Source organism: Sceloporus occidentalis, unplaced genomic scaffold (assembly GCF_023333645.1).
Source record: "Sceloporus occidentalis isolate IW3139 unplaced genomic scaffold, rSceOcc1.0.p SCAF_51, whole genome shotgun sequence".
NCBI classification, from domain to species: domain Eukaryota; kingdom Metazoa; phylum Chordata; class Lepidosauria; order Squamata; family Phrynosomatidae; genus Sceloporus; species Sceloporus occidentalis.
In genome coordinates, this window is record NW_028317031.1 from 3,673,684 (window position 1) to 3,697,133 (window position 23,450).

Sequence of the window (23,450 nt, forward strand, 5' to 3'; positions counted from 1 at the left end):
AGAGGGAATCTCCCACTGCAGACTCCACTCCATCTCAGGTGACCAGTTCTCCTGCTCCATCAACGATTTCCCTTGCCACCACTACCATAGACACTACCGAGGCTACAAGTAATCACTCCCTTGGGACCAGCAGCCACCAAACTACCTCTACATTCAGCCACGTGGACGTGAAGATTAAAGCCACAGAGAACAGCAACGTGTCCAAGCACTGTAAGAAACTTAGTAATGCTTTAATTATAAAACTGTTGGGACACCTGAACATTACACCAACAGTGACTTTTATGACCTTGTATTCTAAATACACAGACATTAATATGTAGTTGGTCCCCCTTTGCCGCTAAAACATCTTCCACAAGATTTTGGAGAGTTTCTGTAGGATTTATTTTTTTTCCATTCATGCAGTAGAGCATTTCTGAGGTCAGGCACTGATGTTGGATGAGAAGGGCCGGCTCGCAATCTCTATTCCAGTTCATCCCAAAGGTGTTCGATGGGGTTGAGGTCAGGGCTCTGTGCGGCCGGTCAAGTTCTTCCACGCCAAACTCATCCAACCATGTCTTTATGGACCTTGCTTTGTGCGCTGGGGCTCAGTCATGCTGGAAGCAGAGCATTGTCCAAAATGGCTTGGTATGCTGAAGGGGACATGTCATAAAAAGTCCCTGTTGGTGTAATGGTCAAGTGTCCCCATGCCTTTGTCCCTATAGTGTATATCGTTATTCAGACGGATATGCTGGAAGTATCATTGGAGTGTCCCCAGTAGCTGGTACGGCAGCAGCAACCTGATTTAGTCACTGACCCTTCGCTCTTTTTTTTTTTTTTTGGTTTTTGTTTTTTTGCAGATGAAAACAGTGCCTCTGATCTCAGGTCCACCCTGACTGCTGCAGTGATTGGTGTAGCTGTGCCTGTTGGTGAGTATCCTATGTATGTTGTCTCCCATACACTAAGCTTGTGAAGTGTCCAACAATCACTTTGGGAATAATAAATCCACAAGGTGCTTCAAAAACTTGTAAGAAAGTTTTTTTTTTTTTTCTCCTGTTTCTTGGTGGCGACGCTGCTTTGGGTCTGTGTATTGTTTGAGAAACGCTCTCATTCATCCACATCCATGTCTTAAGGGCTCAGGCTTTTATGTTGCATAAAGTACCCTCCTCTACCACACAGAACAAACTGCAATGAGGTTTAAAAATCATTGTCAGATCTTCACAGGCTTACATGTTTCGCACACCAAGGTGCTTAATAGGTACATGAACTACTGATGCTTATGGACCTTTATACCGGTGTGAGGTCCGCACGGTCTGTGCTCATAATACACACTATATATCCAGTGTGTGCGGTCTTAGCCATGATTATTTCATGTACGTCCAATGTGGTAACTATGTAACCCCTCTTGTCTCCAAGCTGTGCTTGCCCTCCTCTGTCTTTCGGGATATCTCATCTGGAGAAATTGGAAACGAAAGAACACAAAGAGTATGAATTTCGATAATCCGGTTTACCGGAAGACCACGGAGGAGGAGGAAGAGGAAGAAGAGGAGATACACATCGGGCGGTCTTCACAGATTGGCCACGTCTATCCTGCTGTGAGTAGTAAAATTTAGCTAATCATAAAAAGATAAAATAGTAGTCTCATTAAAAAATAAATAAAAGCATTTTGGGGACTAGACTGACCATTCAAGCGGGTGGCAAATTAAAGCAAGGCATTAAAATATGCTTCTTAATGGATTGAATTATTTTCTCGAGGGGACATTCTTGTAGTTCATTAATAGTGATGTCACACCTGTAAATCAAAGCAAAAGTAACACAAAGGAAAATGTATAGAAAAGATATTACAGGCTAACAAACGCTGGATCTGGCTGCCAGGAGCTGGTTAGTCCGTTAGTAGATCTCAGAAGCGTAGGATCTACATCTACGCAGCGTTCCATTTAATATCCACTTACATGAGCAGATTATACATTATGGCAGTTTCATCATTGTTTTATATTTTTGTTTTTGCAGAGAGTGGCGTTGAGTCTGGAAGATGATGGCTTACCATGACGACGACAACAAAAATTACACAGGGAAAGTCTCAGTAAAAGTATAACTAATCATACCTGTCACAAGGCATTGTTTAAAAGGTGCGCGCCGCTGCGTGACCTGCTACAAGGAAGTGCTATTAGACACGTCACACTATACCTTTTACACGTGTTGCAAATACCGGGGCTACACGCATAGCTGCATAACATGTCACAGATCTTCGGTTACACGCTGCACAGTGACAGGTGTGTGACGTGTCGCAGGTCATCCCCTGAGACATAGTACAGGCCCTGCTTTACATTCAGTGCTGCAAGATGGTGTTTGGACCCCACGTTAAAGCATGGGAGGACATTCACTATACTGTATATCTATCTGCAACAAACACTTTCTTATTTATTTTACTGATGGGGAAACCACAAAGATTTCATGTTTCAAGCATCCAAAGGATGTGAGACGTTCTATGTATAATCTTTTATACAGATTTTTACTTGATCCCTGGCCGAGGCGCTCCCTGCTGTGTCTGTATATAACTGCCTCCCGGGACAATCTACGTTTTAAGATATTATATTTATAGAGGTGTTTTTTTGTACATACCTTTAACACAACTTTGTGGTTCTCTATCGACCTATTCATTAAATTAATAATGGAATTTGTAGCTTATTTATTAACCTTAGCAGGGTGATTGGTCTTGGGGGGGGGGGGGGATTGGTCTGCTGTAAATACGACAGTGGTGAGAGTATTTATTTTTTGTATGTTTTGGGTTTATACATTTTATTAGGGCCCCTTTATAGTGACATGGTTTGGGATCTCTTACTGGATGTGTGTTCCTTTAATCATTAGGTCAAATGCTTCAGCATTCATTAACGAGCAGCTAACTGTTAAGAAATGTTAAAGAAATAGGAGATTTTTATATAAATGCAGCGGGAGGGGTTTAGTTACAGGAGGAAATCCTTGTGTTATTCTGATGAGGCTTCTTTGTGTAGCTGGGGCCGGTACTGGTCAAATCCCAGAATCAGGTAGCCAGAGCTCTGATCACCATTTGACTCCTAACGTTTCAAGCTATTTTACATTGATCTCAATACCTGCATCCCTTCCCGGCTTCATAAAGAGATCACGCCGTCACCTTCATTGATCTGTCTGGCTTGTAACTTCTCATGTGGCTGCCCTTTCTGGAGCTCTCATTTCCCAGTGCTTATACCCATAATACTATTGTATACATAAAACACCTTCTTATAATATTATTGGAAAAAAAATGCTGGTGAAGCGGGTAGTTACGCTTTATTTTTTTAATTTTTTTGCATAGAAGCTGCCTAATAAATTCTATTGCTTTTTCTTACATAAAGATCTTTATCACTTAAAGGGGAAGTCAGGTTCATCTTTTTCTCGAAGATCAGCGATTTATTTGCAGAACAGTGTATCTTCATGTACGCCATTCTTCCTGTAAGGCATATCGGTAAAGACAGCTATGGTACATAAGGAAAAGTATGTATATGTGTGTGTGTGTGTGTGTATATATATATATATATATATATATATATATATATATATATATATATATATATATATATATATAAATAATGTCCAAAATTAACAATTGCACACCAATCACCACCTTTTTAGCCCGGTGCCAAGTAGCTGCAACAGCAAATCATATAACATCCAAAAATAGTTACCGGCACTCCAGGGACTTCTTTAAATAATCACTCCAGAAACTGCAGTTTTCCAATCAACGTTTCAGTCTATTTGTTAGACTTTCAATATATATTCAATATATATATACTTCTCTTTGTTCCATTGTTATCGCTACAAAGGGCTTTATTTGTAACCAAACCGTTGCACCTCTGGCAGAAGCAGCACGGAGGGGTACTTGGCTTTTAGCGCCCCCTATGGTGAAAAGTCTGTCCCTCCGATGACATCATAGCAGTGGTTTCAGAAAACAGAAATTTCTGGGTTACTGACATCATATCAAACTTGGTGTCAAACATTCTGCTTCCTTGCACCATACTTCACACCACACATGAGTGGTGAAAAGTATTCACTAGTGGTTTTGTATGGCGATGTCTGATGTAATCTAATAGCATTGCAGGTAGAAGTACATTTTCTTTTACTGACATCCAATGACTATATATTGATTTCATGCAGTCATGCCACCTTCATAGATTAAAGCAGCATTATTTTATTAATACTACCTATAGCTTGTGCTTTTTTTTTCTTGTAGTAAATGTGATTGCTCCAGAGATACTGAGTTTAAAAGCAAAGGACTCTTTTCATTTAGTTACGTTAAATGGCATGTAGGGCAAAACCCGTATTACCCTCCTTTCCACAAAAAAAAAAAGGGTAATTGGGAAAAATCCTGCACTGACTGCTCACATGACCAAATAGTTAAGTATACTTGCTAATATATTTATAATATGTTTATTAAGTACACTAAACCATGGAATGTAAGATTTGGGAAATAACAGGTCCGCATCAGTGCAGTATGTTTATAAATTGATGAAAGATAAGAGATTATAAGTAATGTGGACCTACTTTTTTTTTTAAGCAAGACTCAAGTGGAACCTTATTTAAAGGGACAGCATCTGGCATTTTCTTTAAATCCAGGCTAATGAAATACAGCTATTTTATTTGCAGAGGTTAATGCGGTCCTTTACTAGCACCCATGTCCCCATAGAGACCTTCTATGTATCACGTATGGATACATGTGCTATGCAACTGAAGCTTCCGGAACCGGAAATGCCTGGATGCGATTAAGGCATGTAGCGTTGGCTTTGTTGATAACGATCATCTTTAGGTTTTTGTCCAGAAAGAGAGCGTTCTGTCTTTTTATATTTCCTAGGGCTAAATAGACTTGGAACATTCTTTTATGTCAAAGCTGAGAATAATTCAATGTATACGGCAATATTCGTGGATGTTGGGGCTGCAGCCGTGTTGACGACTTTTTTTGTCTTATGAGAAACCATTGTTATGAATTTATTCTTCAAAAGAGTCTCGCTTCACAATTTCAATCAGGGGTATCTACAATTCATTATAGGTGTAAGGCAATTAAAATGTATAGATCCAAGCTTTCTTATTAAAACTGCTGGGGCACCCTCCACTTAATGCAGTGGCTCATTATACATTTTAATTCCTTTATCCTAATCAGTGTGAAATAAAATATTAAGGTTATAAAAAGCCATAGCAGCTCAGATTAAAATTTTGATATATCTAATATATATATATATTAATGGCCACACATGCCTGTCCACAGCTTAATAGAGATAGAATGGAGGCACATAGACTTTCAGCAGATTTCCATGGATATTTACCTCCATGAAATTCTTACATGTATACGGTTACAGTTTGGTTTTTCTGATGTGGTTGGGATGTTTGAGAACCAACTTTTTATTTAAATTCTAGAATTTCCAGCATGTCAAACATTAATAAATCAAACCAATGCCATTGCTGCTAATGTACCATTCAAGCTGAGGCTACTCGGATAGCGAGCATGTTGGTGTCATCATCACTCGGAGCACAACCTGAACTATGTATATTTATGGATTTTTGTGTGCGTGGATACATAGTCGTTTGTATTTGGAGTATCCACTCACATAAATGTACAACAACTGTGTGAATGTATTGCAGGCTGGCCTGGAATTGTATGGAGGCAACTTACACTGTCCTAACCGACATAGACTAAAAATATCAACCAAAGCTGTTCATATTTTTTAAATAAAGGTTGAATTTCTGGTGTGTGTTTTTATAACTCTTCTCCCTGACGTTTGCCCCTCCGGCTCACTGACTTCTTTTACCCTTTATAGCAAGGAGACAATTTAACCCCTTTTATATCCACCAGCGTTCCACCACCACGGTGTGAGTTTATGGTGTGGTGCAGGCCACTGGCGATGGAGTCAGTGGTGTTATTCTGTATATAAGTACCATGTCTTAACCCATATTTTTAACTTGCTGTACAATGAGGATCTGTTTCTACATAGACAAAAAATAAACTTTTTTTATCTGATGAGCTGTCTTTGGTGTTTGTGTTACATGTGAAGTGTTGTGATTTCACACAGAGAATCTATTGTGTTTGTGTAAATGGAGAATTGCACTCGTAAGTAAAGGGAAGCTGGCTTCTCCAGTTAGATTTCACTTCTAAGCGGAGAGTTCGATGTGCACCCTAGTACTTGCTATAGGGCTTAAGGCAGTCTGCCACCTATACATTGCGTATACTGTGTGGACCAATTCTCACTCCCACTCAGATTTACTAATATACCAGTATCACAAGTTCTGCTTGCACACAGGTGACCTAATTCAGACTACCTTTACCTCGCGGCAAGTAATGGACGGTTACTAGAACCATTTGGTGGCTTCTCTCACGATAATAGACTATTTGAGATGAACTGGTAAAGATTTATAAGAATCTCAGGGGGAGTTTCTTTATTTATTTTTTTTTGCAAGCTATTTATATCACTGATGGTCCAGATCATAAACTCCAGATTTATAGGATGTTGAAATAAAAGTTATGATAAAATGTGATCTCTGGTTCCGGTCACGATAGTCTTAAGAATAATTATACATGCAGTTATGTAGCAGGTTATGTAGTATTAAGCAGTAGATAACAGTAGGGAAGTACAGACGGCTGCGGATACGAGGGGGGGGGGGGGGGTGCAACACGACCAGTAGGGAAGATGATCGCGCAAGTTCTCGTTTATTGGACCAAGCCACGAGTGCCTGGCCAGCATCCAAAGGCGCGTCCGACCACGACTATCTGCGCCAATACACAGAAGCAATGACGAGATAACGCCAAGTGGCGTCCGGAGCTGAAGCCCCTCCTCGGTGTCGGAACGCAGGCTCGGGCAGCCCAGGGTCGGATCCAGGGATCCTTGCGTCCAAGAGCGAGCCGCTCTGCGAAAAGACTTCCCAGTCCCTGCTGAGTTGCGAGTTGATCAGATAGGAGAGTGATGTATTACTGTACTATTGCTTGATTAATTTAATTAACTTGCTCATACACATAATTGCGTTCCGTCTGAAGTAGTAAGAATTCTGTTGCATTTTTTGCTTGATCAAACATTACATAAGTCAATAATAAAAGTGCTGGCTGGGGGTGTACATACACAATGGGGGAAGGCTAGGGACGATGCACAAGGGTGTGGGGGCATCACTTAATTACAAAAAGGGGGTCTGGCTGGTGGTGGCCAATACAAAAGGGGGTGGGGGTATCACATAAATCAATGTTAAAGGCAGGGGCTGGATCGGGTGATCCAAAAGAGGCAAAAACACAAAAGGGGGTGAACAACAAATATATAGAGAGCGAGCGCGAGAGAAGGTTCATTATGGCCATTTTACTCTCTCGCAGTGGCCGGTGAAGGCTTCTCCCTGAAATGAATTTTTTCAGGTTGGGATGTGTGTATATATATATATATATATATATATATATATATAAAACTAGAAAAGTGGGGGGGGGGTAAAGAGCTCTAATCACCTGAGATATTGAAAGAGCTTCGGCTGTGTGATTATAGCTGTGATAATGGTCGTTTGCCTAGCGACCCAGTCTGAATAAAGTTACGGAGCTAGACAAATAATAACGTCGGAACTCTAGTGCTGGGAGCTCAAAAAAAAAAAACAACAACACTGGAAGCATTCGCTCTTCTTTGTCATTGGTTAGCGTCCGCCAATCACCCACGTTTGATTGCCTGGCGCTTGTAAAGTACGTAAATCTATGTAGTGACGCTTGTAGTCGTTGCCCCACACGAGGTGTCGTCACTGTGGAGCGCAGCCGCCGAGATGGGGAGTGATTTTTATTTGCGGTATTATGTCGGTCACAAGGGCAAGTTCGGCCATGAGTTTCTGGAGTTCGAGTTTCGGCCGGATGGTGAGAACCGGGGCTCTGCGGGGCGGGAGGCTGCTGGCTTTCAGAATGGGAAATACCGTAGAGAGGCCTAGTCCTAAGTGTAGGCGGGAGTTTCCCGCACGGTGAGAGTCTTAACCCGGCATCTCACCGTGTGGGAAAGCCTGCAGTCTCATCTTGTAACATGTACTGTTATACCGCGACCGTGCAGTTCTCGGGGTGCGGAGAGCTCATTAACCCCTGCATGCCCTGTTTTTGATGACCGTTAAAAGGCGCTCTCATGGTTTGCCCCGGGGTCTCAGGAACTTTGCTTCGATCTCAGGGTCGCACAGTCCGTTCTGACGATACTTGAGCCTCCCAATAAGTGCCAGTATGTCACTGTTTATATCCAGGGGCGCCTCTATCTGTGGTGCAGCCCTAGGCCTAACCCAGGGCAGCGCCATCAGTTGGCCCCTCAGTGCTGGACGCAAGCTAACTATGGTGGGTTTGCCTCCTCGGTGTGGTTATCCATGGTGTTAGTGGGCTGGCTGCGAGGTCACTTATGTTTTGTTAACTGACCTGCTGAGCAGTGTTGCTACCGGGTGCCTGTTTGCCCAAAAGGGCTCAGCTCTGCTGGAAAGTTCCCAGGTTTGTTAATAACCACTTTTGGCAAGAGTAGAAAAGCCACTTTTGTTTCCTACTGGTATAGTGTTATATCCCGGTGCTATATCTGTGCCCACTGCAATGTAGTCTATGTACTCTAGTGTATAATAGGATAATGTGGCTACTGGCATTCTACGATTAACACGCTATTTGCTCCATGCTACACTCTGTCCCAGGAATATTTAAGATGATTTAAAACCCTTATTTCCCTTTGTTTGATCCCAATAAAAATAAACCATCACCCTCAAGTTTGATGCAGTGATCTGTTATGAAACGGTTTATTCCCCTCCTAAGCAGCCTGGTTTCAAGTAGGGTGCCCTGGAGTTAGCCATATGGTTGTTGCTGCCATGGCCTGTAGTTTCTGCATCGCTAGAAGTTATGCTGTTTGTTCGATTTTTAAATCTCACTACTCACATTCTGAGATTACAAATTTGTTCCTCTGACTTGCTGGGGCATGAAACCCATTTTACCGGCGTTTATTTCATTTGCATGTATATGGAGAGGGGAAGATCATTGTATTATGCCTTGTGATTGCACTTTATATAATCTCAACAAAGCTGTTTTTCTCCCCTTTCTTTCAACAGGAAAACTCCGTTATGCAAACAACAGTAATTACAAGAATGACGTGATGATCAGAAAAGAGGTATATCTGTTCCACTGTGTGGTCTTTGGTCTGTCCTTGTTTTTTTTTATGTACTATAAACAGTTATCCATTTATAGGTTACCTGAATATGTCGGCATATCTTCTTAATGTTCTTGGCTTTGAGCTAAAATAGTATTTAGCGTTATGGAGCTGGTCATGTATAATGTCCAGTTTCAGGTAAGCATAATCCTGAAAATGTTTTCTGTGTCACCAGGCTGTGTAATAATCTGCTGTCTTTTTGGCTGAAGCAGACATACAAACCACGGTATTTCCCACCCTGGTAACACATTTGATGAATGAATAAAAATGTGAGCCGCTTGCCCTGTATGCTTACTGGTTTCAGACTGTAAATATACAATTTCATGTCTTTCAGGCATATGTACACAAGAGTGTGATGGAGGAACTGAAGAGGATTATCGATGACAGTGAAATCACAAAAGAAGATGATGCTCTGTGGCCCCCTCCAGACAGAGTAGGACGACAGGTATGTTTTTCTCAATCTTTGTGCTGCATTTTGAATAACGCAAAATGGTTCTTTGTTTCGTTAGCCTCTTCAGGCCCAGTGGTTTTCATAGCACCAAAAGTTTTTTGTTTTTTTTAACCATGCTTGTTAAACCATGATTCCCCTTCTCCATATTTGATGAACCCACACAATTTTATTCAGAAGTAGTGCCTTGTAAAATCATAGAAATACATAAAACCTAAATGATAATCATATGTGTGCAATCCTGCTTAAAGTTTCTGCTATACTGTAAGTCGTGAACAATGTCCTAATTTATGTTCAGCAAAATCTCCTGATTAGTTATACCCCACATACATATTTGTTTTATTCTGGAGGGCTACATCCATGCTTTACATATTGCATATTTAATACTATTGGTATTGGGGGTAGTGATTTTTTTAATGTGTTTATAGTAGAAGGGCTGCGGGGCACTCTCCATCTGATCTATTCAAATATGTCTAGAAAGACCCTGCTGAGGCCCTCCTATCCTCAAGTAAACATTTGGTGGGTGGCAGCAGGGGGGGCAGATTAAATTATTCAATTTGCAGTTTGGTAAATGATCCCCCCCACTACTGCACATAATGTGATATTAATCTGTATTAATACAGCTAGTAACAAAGTTGTCGTCTTTCTACTTTTAACACAGGAGCTGGAAATAGTAATAGGTGACGAACACATTTCATTTACCACATCAAAAATCGGTTCCCTTATAGATGTGAATCAGTCAAAGTAAGTTTTATATTTCTACTCAAGCTCAATCTGTACAGAAAACAAACTAGTCAAATTGTGTAGATTCTTCAGAGGCTCTATTGGTTTTTGGATCACCCTTGCAGCTACCCAGGGGTTTAAGCATATCATGAGATAAACAATTACATCCTATTTATAGTGTGTAAGCAGAATCTGCAGCCTTTATTACAATCTGTTTACCATATAATTGTGAAAATGGTACTGTAACTCCCACTGCTGTTCTCAGGTTAGCCAATTGGTACAGTGGCCAACTTGCCTCCAAAGCCAGAGGTAGCTCTGTCACAATCAGATGTCTGTGGCATAGTCACCCGGAATCCTCCTGAATGCAGCTTATTAGAAAATGTTTGCATGTACTGCTATCGGCTCTGGTGTACCATAAGGTACTGAGGGAAGTTTGTGTCTCTAACAGGAGTTGGAGGCAAGCTTAGCCCACCATAGGTTTGCCTACCTACATGTGGCAACATATCATCAGTACAGGGCAGTCTGGTAATTTTCTTTCTCATAGAATGTGGGTGTTGATGTTCCTACTGACTACTCCCTTAACAGATGAAACTGTAAACAATGACTATGAAAATGAATCTGACTTGTTTGCATGTTTTAATGTTTTTTTTATGTGACTGTAATTATAGTCAACTTGTTTATTTTGCAGAGATCCAGAAGGACTCAGAGTTTTTTACTACCTGGTGCAGGACCTGAAATGTCTGGTCTTCAGTCTTATTGGACTACACTTCAAAATCAAGCCCATTTAGCTCTATGTGTGGGGGCAGTCTATTTTATGTTCGTTCTGGATGCAACACTGAGGGTTTTTTTTATGTCTAGTATCTTTTATTTTTATGGTTCTTACGCTAATAAAATGTTGACAAAACTATGGTCTATCTGTTTTGTGACGGCCCAAGCTATTGTGTAATGAATGGGGCGATGGGAGTGTCCCTTTGTACTGCACTGTGAAATGTGATCGCGCTATGTAAATGAATACTGCACAGCATGAGACTGAAACGTTCAAGTGTTAAATCTCATTTATTTGTAGGGTGCCAGCACATTCCTTAACACTAACAATAGGGGGCAGTAAAGTGTAACATTAAAATTGTTGCACAATCAAACATTCTGATGCAGAGGGAGAAGCAGGCCCTGCTCTTGTGAGCTTACAATCTATTAGATGTGCATTATTTTGTTAGTGAATAGGTTTATGGCTGTAAATTAAATTTGAGTTGATAAATAAGTTGGCTATTTTGCATTCATCAATATATTCTATTTTTCAAATTTCTCATAATTGTCAAGATTTTAAAGGAATTTTATACTGTATGTGACATTAGCGTTTTTCATCTGCTTTAACAAAATCATGTGGCCTTGCATGTGTTACACTGTATAATGCCCCCTCATATTTGTAACCTAGTGTGTGTGTATAATATATATATATATATATATATATATATATATATTTACACCATATATTATTTGTTTCATATGGGGAAGCAAACTCAATTTCTACTATTTTAAAACGTATATGTTTGATAAATCCATCAGATATTTTCATCGAATCTGTAACTGCTGTGCGGCTGGAGGCCTGAGTATTTTGTTTCTGTGCAGGGAGTTAACCTCCTATGCTGCAAAACATATACGTTGGTGTCTACGGTACTAAATGAATCGGGGCTAATGAGTCAGTTGAGATCAGATAAGGAAGATCTGCTCGTGGCATTCATATAGCGCAAAAAATCTCCGCAGCGCTTCTTACAGTCCATACATTCAAAAGCTCTGACCAAACTACATCTGGTAGACTGAGACGAGTAACTGAATAGAGGGCCCTGCTCCAAGCTTACAAATGTGCAGCACTTTCTGCTGGAGAATCTTCCTAATGATAATATATTAACAGGATGCAAGTTTACATCCCAGCAGGACGCACCCTTTAATGACTAAATCTAAAAGGAAAGTCCCGAGCTGAGCTCTGGTATATACAGAGTTAAGTATTCTAAAGAGACGCCTATTGCCCCAAGATCCAGCACACTGTGACAAATCAGAAGCAAGCACACGGATCTGATTCTTATTCCTCGTTTCACCTATTTCCTGATCCGTATCCAATAACTAACGAACCCATAACACCCGTTGGGCGACAAGAAACGTTACATGCGCCTAGGTCCCGCCCATAACAATAGACGTCACTTCCGCTCCCTTCCCTGCTCGTCGTGCCCTGGTCTGATGCGCTGTTGGTCACGTGACCTTACGTTGAGCGTGCCGAAGCTGCACGCCAGGCAGCAAAGGAGGCGCGCCCTGACGTCATGGTGGTAGGTGTACTGAGGGTTTGCTGGCAGGAGCTGGCTGTATGTGTGCCGTCAAATGTTACGCACGGTATCTATACTGTATTGTGCACGGAAATAGGTTACCCTTAATGCATCGTGCGCAATGCTACTGATAGCACAGCACTAGCTGTGCCTTATGAGTTTATGACGTATTTTCCATACAATACGTTCACACGCACATATTCAAGTTCGAGGCTATCCTGTGCAAATCAAACTGCTTTGTGTTCGTGCCTGTCCTGTCTATTTATAACTACATCACACACTTTATTGTGTGGCTGGAGGGCGGTGATTCTCAAAGCATAAGATGTTGCTCAATTAAAGAAGTAATCCAATTCCCTTGCCTGCTACAGAAGTGGCCCACCTCATATCCTACAACATGCTGACGGGGTTGAGTCAGTCTGCTGGGTGTTGGAGGTGTACATGGCGATTATATATAAAGCTATCGCCTTGACCCTACTTTATTGTAAACCCGAGCATATCAACAAAACCTAAAAATACTTGGAGCCTCGACGCCGTTACCCAACAAAACATTCTGCTGCAATGCTTAGGAAGTTGTCTAACGGCCGCTGGAACGTGTCTGCTGATTGGATCATTCCTTTAGTTACTATGGTGATGCAATCACTTTTTATGCAAAAATGGCACCTGCTTCTTAGCGTCTAGTGATATTTTACATAGACTCATAAACCCACTCTCAGACGTGGGACATGGGTATTATTCTAATAGATGCTCAGATCTCTGTACGCGTTATTTGTTTTAATATATTTAATGTTCTGTTGGCTGGTCTCCCCACAGCTTGAGTTTTCTCTGACGTTGATCATTTCAACACCTCAGAAATGAAATCTTTGGGTTCTTTCTTGGCTTTCCCTACGTACCGCTGCTGCTCATATCCTCTTGTTCCGTGTATTCCAAGTACCCGTGTTAGTACAGAGATGTGCCCATACATGCCTCTCTTTTTGTTACACGCAGAAGTTTGCTCTACAGTTGAAGGCCTCTTTGGAGAATATTACTCGGCTTCGGCCACTTGGCGATGATTTCCGTTGGTTCTTGAAGGTGAGAGAAGTCATAATGTTTTATCTGTTCAGATCACATATATACAGCCTCTTATACACTAAGTTTTGTGAATGACCCGGTTTGGGTACAGAGATAAATCATTGATCCAAATAGTTGCTAAATTCACCCTGTGTTGAGGGTAAATACAGATGCAAGCGGTAGAGCCAGGGCCATGGTCTTTCGCTTTTAGGGCTAGGGTCCTCCAGCACTGCAGGAACTGCCTATGCCAGTTATCACCACCTGTCCTAGACACAAATATGTCCATTCATCAAACGCAGGCGACATCTACTGATTTATCAGTTGGTTTGTACTATATTTTAATAGGACATGCACCCAAAAATGGAATGATACTCCCAATGATAGATCTGGGCTTTGTGGCATGAACATGTGCAAATTGTTTTTGATAAAATTCTCTTGGTCTTCTTTTAGCTAAAATGTGGAAACTGTGGAGAAGTTCCAGACAAGTGGCAATACATCACGCTGCTGGTGAGCTTTAGTTAATCTTGTACCTTTTTACTGTACAATCCTTGGTTACATCTAGAATACATATTTCAATTCATTTTTACTCTCGCTATAGAGGATAACCCTCTGAATGCTGTGACCTCACGATGAGGAGGGTTTTGAGTGAATATAATGTATCTAATTTGCATAGATTGAATATTGTGTATTTGGTTTTCATGTGCCAAAAGATTACTGTAAACGTCTCTTTGTTGCCCCAACTGTTCCCACGTCTTGCTTTCCCCACATGCAGGACAGTGTACCCCTGAAGGGAGGCAGAGGCAGCGCCAGCATGGTGCAGAAATGCAAGTTATGCTCCCGAGAAAATTCCATCGGTGAGTCAATACAAGGGGTGGCACGCATGCAAAACCTGTATATTTTGGCAATTGCAAAATGACAATTAATTTAAGGTGATATCCCACATATATGAAACCTTTTGTACAATGCTTGCTATTTCATAAATACAGTAAAATCGTTAGACGTTGTGACTCCTGGACCTAAGTGTACATGGGAGAAATTATTCTGACTTGTCTACCCTTGGATTCACCTTATAGAGGTTCGTTACTAAAGCAGGTAGTGTGGCTCCATGCTGAAATCTTCACTACGCAATCAAGTTATTTTAATAACTCTCTGGCTCCTGTCTCTGTAATATTGTCTAATATGTTTAATATGTCCTCCATCTGTTTTTGATGAGAATTGTGGTCCAGCCGCATCTAGAGTTGGAATCTGTGTGTAGAGGGATAACATTTAGTTTCTTAAAGGGGTAGTTTGGTGTCCAACCAACGATGTATGCATTCTCTTGTACCAAAAAACACTTACCTTGGTAAAAGAGGAGCACTTTCTGTGCATGTATGTACTGACTCCAGTGACTCCACTGTTGCATTTCCCTATATATACAGTGATCCAGTGACGGGGTAGGGTAACCACTTTGCCAATATTACCAGGATACATATACATTCCACATGTTACTGGCCAGCACGTATATAGTGCTGCCCTGTGTGATGTATAACAGTAATTAGTTATAAGTTTGTTAGTTAAGTAAGCTTGCGAGCAGGGCTCTCTCCACCAAATGTATCGGTTTGTCTTAGTCTGTCAATTCTTGTCTTGTCATATCCCTTGAATTTATGTATTGTATTAAGCGCTGCGTAAACTGTTGGCGCTATATAAATAAAAGATAATAATAATAATAATAATAAGTTTGTAAATCCCACATATGACTGGGGAGCACGGTTTTTCTTTTAATTTTGATTCAAATTTTGCTGAACCTTATATATATATATATATATATATATATGTACACAGGTATATTTTGTCCCCTAAGTAAAATAAAACAGTACTCTGTTAAACTGAACTTTAAATCTTCCTCTATCTTTACAATAAATCAAAGTGAATTAAGGCTCTTCAAATAAACTTTTTTTCTTCTATCTTTGCAGATATTTTGCAGCCTTCCCTGCAGCCATACAATGTAAGTTTAATGTTCATGGGAGTGTATGTGGTTTTACGTCTTGCAAGGAGGCAGATAATCCTGTATATATACTAAAAGCATGTGGTCGGATTTCAGTGCTGTATTAATGTACAATTACTATAATATAATTATATATTTATTCTTAATATACGGTATATATAATGTAAGAAATTTGATCGTTTCCTGTTGACTGGCAGATACGTAGATGAATAAAGGCATTGCGGATTTTGTTTGATTGACTGGAGCCATTTTTTTCAGGCTGAAGATAGTGACGCTTTTAAAACTATTGTAGAATTTGAGTGCCGGGGTATGGAACCTGTTGACTTTCTGCCTCAGGTGAGTGTATGGTTTTCTATAAACTAAGTCATATATGCCAGAGCTGTGCATATCTTCAGCATCAGTGCTTGCTGGAGCCTTTAGTAACCCTGTGCTTATAAAAAGGGTGCTGAGTGCCTATATACCTATATGAGTTACTAATATGAACAATTTTCACTTCAACAATTTTTTAAAAAATTTCTATACAACATATAGAGAACTATAATATGCATTTTTAAAAAAATGCATATTAAATGAGAGAACTTACCCGAGGTAGAAGCTGAAGCTCTGCAGCTGCCCTCCTCCTCTGTGGTTTGACAATTGTTGCCAGTGATTGAAATTAATGGGAGTGTGAATGCTGCAGAATCCCCCCCATTCATTTGGAAAAGGACATCATGGCAATTTAAAGGGACCTCTCAGCTATTGTATGCATTAAAGTGTTACTAGTGAGTGTCTCATCACGTGTGATTTCTTCACAGGCTGGATTTGCTGCTGAGGGCGCAGAAACTGGGACTCCCTTTAATGAAATTAATTTGCAGGAAAAGGTTTGTATAATGTATGGATGTATTTTGTAGGTGAGAACTTGCACCGAGTAGCATCCGTAAGTACAACAATAGTAAAGTATGAACATCTTTTTTGATAGTGTCAACATTTCCAGAAATTCTATAGCTACTATTTTCCTTAAGATTAAATCACTTTTATTTAGAGCAGTAAAAAAAAAGTTGGTACAATGCCTTTCTTCATGTGCCAATGTAATTCTATGAAATGCAATGTGCTTATTATTAGTTACACATGGTGGGGTTCACTCACATAGCCAGCTCAGTCAGGTAGTGCAGGTATCTGCGCATGCAGGCATGATGTGACAGCCACATGAAGTTCTAATGCCCAGATAGCTATGTTTAGGACAAGTACAGTAAATACAAACTCTTCACTAACAAATGCCATTAATGTATGGTACTAAGCTGCTTCTCTGCCCCAAGAGGTATACCTGAGACATATTTATATTAACAATTATAGGGCAGAGGAACTTTCCAAAGAATCATTCTTTATAACAGCCACCCTTTTGCATTGGATTGCAAAAAACACATTTCTTTGGTAATTTAATGAGAAACTCCACAGATCAACTAACATGGGATGTTAAAGACAAAGACAGTTGTATGAGCAGTAATTGATTGTCTTAGGTCTTAACATTGAGTCTGTTCCTCTGAGTGTTGTCTGTGCTCACTTTTTAGGACTGGACTGATTATGATGAAAAAGCAAAAGAATCTGTGGGAATCTACGAAGTGACGCATCAATTTAAAAAATGCTAAACAGTCGTCAGTGCCAATAAATACAGAATATTTATATACTACAGTTACAAAGAGCCCTTATTTATCATTTATCAACCACTCATTGAATACCGGGGAGTGGATCAGTTTGTAAAGTTTGGCTTTGTTCCAGTCTGTTACATAGAATCTGTTATAAACTTCAGTGTATTATATCCAGAGGTATGTTCACAAGAAAACCTGGCAGCTAAGACATCAATGTCTTTCTCCAAAAAAAATAAAAATATATATATTAATAATGGACAGAGAACCTTTGAGTAGCATTGTCCAAAATGTCTTGGAATGTCCGCTTCAGCATACCAAGACATTTTGGGGAAGGCTCTTTTGTATTCTAGCATGATTATGCCCCAGTGCACAAAACAAGGTCCATAAAGACATGGTTGGATGAGTTTGGTGTAGAATAACTTGTCTAACCACACAGAGCCCTGACCTCAACCCCATCGAACACCTTTGGGATGAACTAGAATAGAGATTGCAAGCTGGACCATCTCATCCAATATCAGTGCCTGACCTCACAAATACTTTACTGCATGAATGGAAAAAATCCTACATAAACTCCAAAATCTAGTGGAAAGCCTTCCCAGAAAAATGGAAGATGTTATAGCTGCAAAGGGGGGACCAACTACATATTAATGTCTATGTATTTAGAATGCAATGCATAAAAGTCCCTTTTATGTAATAGCCTGGTGTCCCAATACTTTTGTCCATATAGTGTACTTCAGGCTATTGACAAGGTCATTGGGAGCATCGGTCATAAGCACCTAAGCCAGCTAAAGGCTGGACACATGACTTTCCTGTTCACCAGAAGCCCAGAAAGATCCAATAGCTTTCTCTGTCAGTCGATAATAAATATATAAAAAATATATATAAATAATCTCTTAGCCAAACTAATTGGTTGTGTCTGCTTTTCAGTACTAGCAACAACGTTCAAGTACAATTAGAATGCTAGCTCCAGGTTCAATGAGAGCATATTCTAGACAGGCTGATGTGTGCTGAACACAGCACTAAGAAAGGGGTGGCAGAGGTAGCTTGTGTTGGACTACAACTCAAAGTTCATTCAGCCAGGTACTGGATAAGAAACTTGGTGAATAATTGAGTGACTGTAATCATTACGTTTTACAACCCATTTAAAACCCCTTAGTGGATCTGCAGTGCGGAATATCGAACAAATTCAATTAGCTTTTTTTGCATTATGGAGTCACCTAGACATCACCGCATATATATCTGACAATGCAAACCTACTACACATGCACTGGTGTCTAAGTGGCCCCTTGTCTGAATTTTCTTCTGTGAATTTAAACACCACCAGTGAACATTTCTAAACTATGTCTGTTCAGAGGTGAAATAATGCAACAAAGGCAAACATGATTAATATTAAAGCAGGTTACAATCACAGTGTCTTTTTATTTTATTTACTTTTTCACAGACTTATCTTCTAGGACTTTAAATATGTCCTCTAATGACTGGTGCACGCACTGCACAAACTGCTTAACGTCACGTGCTGGATATGCGGACACATTGCAACCAATCCAGTCATCATGGACGCCATACCCCACGCCAAATCCATCTGCTACCACAGGAGCAAATCCGCCAAGCTGCACAGCCGGGCTGGTGAGAGTGCTGGTGGAGAGGACGTTATGATTAATCTGTGCATATGCAGGATCTTGATACAACTCGGGAAGAGTCTGGCCTTTGCTGGCCGCCAGGTATCTCAGTGCAAAAAGATGCCGATCAAATCCCTGGCCTTCAGGAGAGAGAGAGAGAAAACAAAATTAGAGTTGCATTCATCAAACTCAGCAGCATAAAATGATTTAATATCCGACAGCACTTGGTATCGGTAATGTATGTAAAATGTATGAGCCCTATATAATGGACATAGCCCACACTATTTGACATTTTTTTTATGGATTTTTCAAAAGAAAATTGACATAGCTGTTGCTTTAACCATGAAGGACACATCACGTTTTGTTAGTACAATATGTAGTAGCTTGTTGCGAGTTATTCTTTGTATATAATAACATATGGCTTACTAGTTCCTTTAGTCAATTTAAGACAGAGAAAGCCCTGTTGGCCTTGCCAGTGCCATTAAATGCGTATAGCAGATAACTAGCTAACAGAACCATAATTTACAGGTATCTGAAAACCATGGTGTATATGGCTTTTCCTTAAAATCATTCACGCTTACCCATTGCAGCCTCCTTCGTTAGCTGTCCATGGTATTTTGAACATTCTTCAAGCATGTTTCTGAGCTCAGCTGCACTGGGCTTCGATGAATTCCTCACAAAGGCCTCAGAGCATTTCTTTGTGTAGACGGAAGCTGGTCGTATTGTCTCTGTCCGCCCGTGTTTGAAAGCTGCAGTGCTGCAGGACTCATACGTGGCTGTCGTCTGTCCATACTGTCTGAGAAAAGCCATCTGAAAGGAAAGCTGGGAAACGGCATCTGGGCTGAGCTTCTGGGTTTTCAGAAATTCCTTTCCTCCTCTTTTGAACTCCATGGCCTCGATGGTCAGCGAATCCACCAAGTTATCAAAATTATTTTTGGCGCTAGAAATTGCAGACTTCAAAGAATCATTCAAATGGAAGACAAGTTTTTGTACAGCCTTGCTGGAGTCCACCTTCGCTAACTCACTTTGCTGTGAAACTGCTGGCCTCTCGGTGCTGTCCTTAAACACCTCGTTCTGGAACCGCAGAACAGCCACTCCATCTCCCCACGAGTGCTCAAAGTTAATAGCTGCTGTCCCGTCTTGTGTCATGATAATGCTGAATGACTTGTCATACCAACGGTTCTGTCCAGATCCATGGAGCATGTTATGTGACAGGTGAATATGATCCTTAGTAGGAAAGTCATCAAGACACAGGCAAAACACGGCAGAATCCACTTTTCTTAAGGCCTCCTCATTTCCATTGTCAATCAGCTTCTGCCTTACAAGTGCCCATGTATTCCTTTCTTCACTGGTCAGATACCCTAGAGGAAATTCTGGAACAGGGCTGCTATCAGACAGAATATATTGCAAATGGGCCTGGATTTCTGATGGTTTGACTATGTTCCCATCTTTGTCAAACACATCAAAGACATAGAAATTCCCCTTCCTTAGCACCAAGAGGTGCTTTGCCTTTTCGCTGGTCACCAGTTCATCTCGGTTTACTTTCGGGATGCGGGTTGAGTTGAAGAGCCTAAAATATTGTGACATATCTAATGGGTATGCATTCACTAAGTATGCACCATACCATGACAGAGAGGATGGCACAAAGCGGATGATCCTCTTAAATGTCTGTGTGTCGCTTTTCGCCGGATTGAGATGGAAAATCTCAGGCTCTAGTTGCCCGGCCCGAATGGTTTTTAAGAAACGCATGGCAGATACAACCATGTTAGTGGCTCTGATTAGTTGATTGTTGTATTCTGTCTTAGGGTCGGGAGTAAAGGACATGAATGGGTTAAAATTAAGCACAATAGGCTCACGGGCACACAGGTACATATCAAACCAGGGACCTGCAAATCAAAGAGAGAAAAATATTTTACTGACAGCACAACATTCGATTTATGTGAAATGCGGACACTCAAGTTATAATTTTATCTGAGAGTAAACTGTTACGTGTTACTATATTTTTATGGTTAAAAAAGCCAATAAACTGATTTATATATAGCTTTTCATTTTGTAGAACTGTTAAGAAAAAAGGTTTATACGTCGACTCTCAGCATATAATATTAAAGCACTTATTGCACCTTTTGCATACCAGGTATTAAAAGTCTATGCAGGTATAGTGACACAATAGAATATGTGACATATTTGTCATCGATACCATGCCCACCCATCTGACTCTTACCAGAAATGTAACTTGTGTGCTTGTTCTGCTTGTCCTGCAACAGCAGTTCCTCATGAAGCTGCTTCCCCACCCCATTCTGGAAGTCTCTTGCCAACTGCTCAGTCTTCCTGGGACAAACATCGACAAACATTCCCAGTTGTGAGAGGTTTTAAGATTACCTATGTTAGCCAAAATCTGTCTTAATATGGATCAGGTCATTACCTGAATTGTTCTTCATCCAGTAGAGGTCTTTGGGCATTCAAGTATCTTTTTATAGAATCTTCAAGTTTGGGGATTGGCAACCTAGTAATCAAGATAAAACCAATATATATATATTATTTAAGGCAGGGCTTGACAAATTTGTTGTGAATCTAGGTGCCAGCTAAAAAAGTTAGGAGCCAGGATTTTTTTTTTTAAACTAACAGTTGGTCAGGAGTGATCGGATCATCATCAGCCCACTTACTAAACTCACAGCATTTGACCTGGAAGCACCCTGGACTTTCAGGTCAGTGCTAGTTTTTTTTTTTTATTATTATTTTTTAACTCTTTCAATGCTGATGTTCCATTGGAGCCCAGCATTGACTTATATTTAGTCCCCACAAGCTTGTGGGGCCAAATGTTAACCCCTGCAATGCCACGAATGTGTCATACACAATTGTGGCATTGAAGGGGTTAACGCTGCACTGTCGCTCTCATGGAGCGATCGGGCAGCAGGGGAGGGTTGGGGCTGGTGTCCACACTCTCCCCTGTCCCTGAAGCTGCCCCTGGCAGCTGGGACGTAATTGCTGGTCTATAGACCAGCCATTGCAGGGGGGAGTCTCTGATGACTGCTATAGGCTTCCATGCCTACAGGAATCATCAAAGGGCTTGTGGGGGCTCGTTTTTGCTGTTGCTGGTCTGCCTGCAGCAGAGCCCCGTGTAAAACGGGAATTAACCCCTAAAATGCGGCATTGAAGGGGTTAACGCTGCACTGTCGCTCTCATGGAGCGATCAGGCAGCTGGGGGGTGTTGGGTCAGGTCCCCCGGTTGTGTGGGGACCCAATCAACACTCAACCCCCTTTCCTGAAGCTGCCTGTGGCAGCTGAAAACACGATTGCTGGTTTTCCTGCAACCGCGTTTTCAGCCTACAGAATCACTCCGTGGGAGTGATCTCAGGCTCGGGGGCGGGCTCGGAGTGGCGGTGCTGTCTGCCCAGACTCCTTTTTTGTGGATGTAAGAGGCTGACAAACACCTAGGCGCCAGGACAAAATTCTCTGTCGCCATGGCGACCTGGGATTTGTCGAGCCCTGATTTAAGGATTTCTATACATTGGTATAGAAGGGTAATAAATGAAATACTGATTACACCTGCATAAATCAGCCATGCTGCACACTAGTGATAGTATAATCATTTTATGGTTTTAAGTCACAAATAAGGGGCATAACATCACATGATGTAGAACAGTCTTAGCGGATGCCAGAACTTTTTTTTTATTACTTAAGATGTAACGAATACATCTGTGTTTATTTGGTGTTTACTAAACATTTTGTGTTTGGATAGTGTTTTTTTTCTCCCTTCTGCTCCATACTTTGCGTTAAGCTGTTTTGGCACAGAAGGCAACTCCTTACTGCACACAAAAAGTGTTCTCACCTTGGCAGACTTTTCTGGAAATGCATGGTTGGCACAATGCTCTTCTGCAAGTATTCTGTGTCTGAGCTTCCTGCACTGTATGCCCGGAGCAGAACAGAACTCGGGGAGGTAGCGATACCTCCTCTCCAGAGACATGTCTTGGTCAGAAGGCGAGCCATGGAGTCTTCAAGACAGCAGTAAAAATGTAATCTGAGGGGCAAAAATAATAAGCTTTCTCAATGAGCACATAAATACGGCATCAACATCTAGAAAAGATGGACCTTGAGTTACGACCCAGCAGGTCAACTCAGTTGAGTCAATGGTGGTTCCTAAACTACTGAAATTATAATGCAAACGTATTGCTTACTCATGTTACATTGAGTAATTTTGTTATAACACCTGGTAGAGAGTACAGTTTGCCACTAAGAACCCTGGGGCTTCCCTGCGTACACACACACACACACACACACGAACAGCAGTGAAAGGGCGGCTTGGGATTTGGATTTATTTGCTCCTTGACACGTAACAAGTTAATCTAACATCAGAAGTGTAATTAAATGATTTAACATTCTTATCTCCAATGCATTGCATTTATCTCAGGAATCTAGAGGGTTAAATGGTGCGTGGTTTACTTAATTAAATACAACAGCATCACTTTTTACACAAAAAGGGAAAAGTGAAGTCTTACAGAAACATTAATCAAATACACCAAGAGATCATCAGAATGAC

The 23,450-nt window shown here is 40.8% G+C and overlaps 4 protein-coding genes across 4 annotated transcripts in view; 3 read left to right on the forward strand and 1 right to left on the reverse strand.

Moving 5' to 3' along the window:
• The window catches only part of LOC149288472 (low-density lipoprotein receptor-related protein 8-like), a 45,437-nt gene extending 43,412 nt beyond the window's left edge, over positions 1 to 2,025 (forward strand). The window contains exons 14-16 of the mRNA XM_089491654.1: positions 837 to 905; positions 1,393 to 1,571; positions 1,987 to 2,025. Coding sequence (XP_089347780.1) covers positions 837 to 905; positions 1,393 to 1,571; positions 1,987 to 2,025 — 287 coding nt within the window. The remainder of the gene's footprint in view (positions 1 to 836; positions 906 to 1,392; positions 1,572 to 1,986) is intronic.
• Positions 2,026 to 7,764: 5,739 nt separating this feature from the next.
• LOC149288473 (protein mago nashi homolog 2) lies at positions 7,765 to 11,111 on the forward strand. Its single transcript, XM_089491731.1, has 5 exons — positions 7,765 to 7,852; positions 9,055 to 9,113; positions 9,487 to 9,597; positions 10,262 to 10,344; positions 11,012 to 11,111. The coding sequence occupies exons 1-5, from the start codon at positions 7,765 to 7,767 to the stop codon at positions 11,109 to 11,111; spliced, it is 441 nt and encodes a 146-aa protein (XP_089347857.1).
• A 3,340-nt stretch (positions 11,112 to 14,451) lies between these two features.
• On the forward strand, positions 14,452 to 17,294 carry LOC149288474 (CXXC motif containing zinc binding protein). The gene is made up of 5 exons (XM_089491802.1): positions 14,452 to 14,539; positions 15,638 to 15,669; positions 15,928 to 16,005; positions 16,464 to 16,529; positions 17,217 to 17,294. The coding sequence occupies exons 1-5, from the start codon at positions 14,452 to 14,454 to the stop codon at positions 17,292 to 17,294; spliced, it is 342 nt and encodes a 113-aa protein (XP_089347928.1).
• Positions 17,295 to 18,721: 1,427 nt separating this feature from the next.
• Positions 18,722 to 22,900, reverse strand: LOC149288475 (carnitine O-palmitoyltransferase 2, mitochondrial-like). The gene is made up of 5 exons (XM_089491794.1): positions 22,743 to 22,900; positions 21,336 to 21,416; positions 21,135 to 21,241; positions 19,495 to 20,799; positions 18,722 to 19,053 (listed from the first exon to the last, which is right to left on the reverse strand). The coding sequence occupies exons 1-5, from the start codon at positions 22,898 to 22,900 to the stop codon at positions 18,722 to 18,724; spliced, it is 1,983 nt and encodes a 660-aa protein (XP_089347920.1).
• Positions 22,901 to 23,450: the final 550 nt, after the last annotated feature.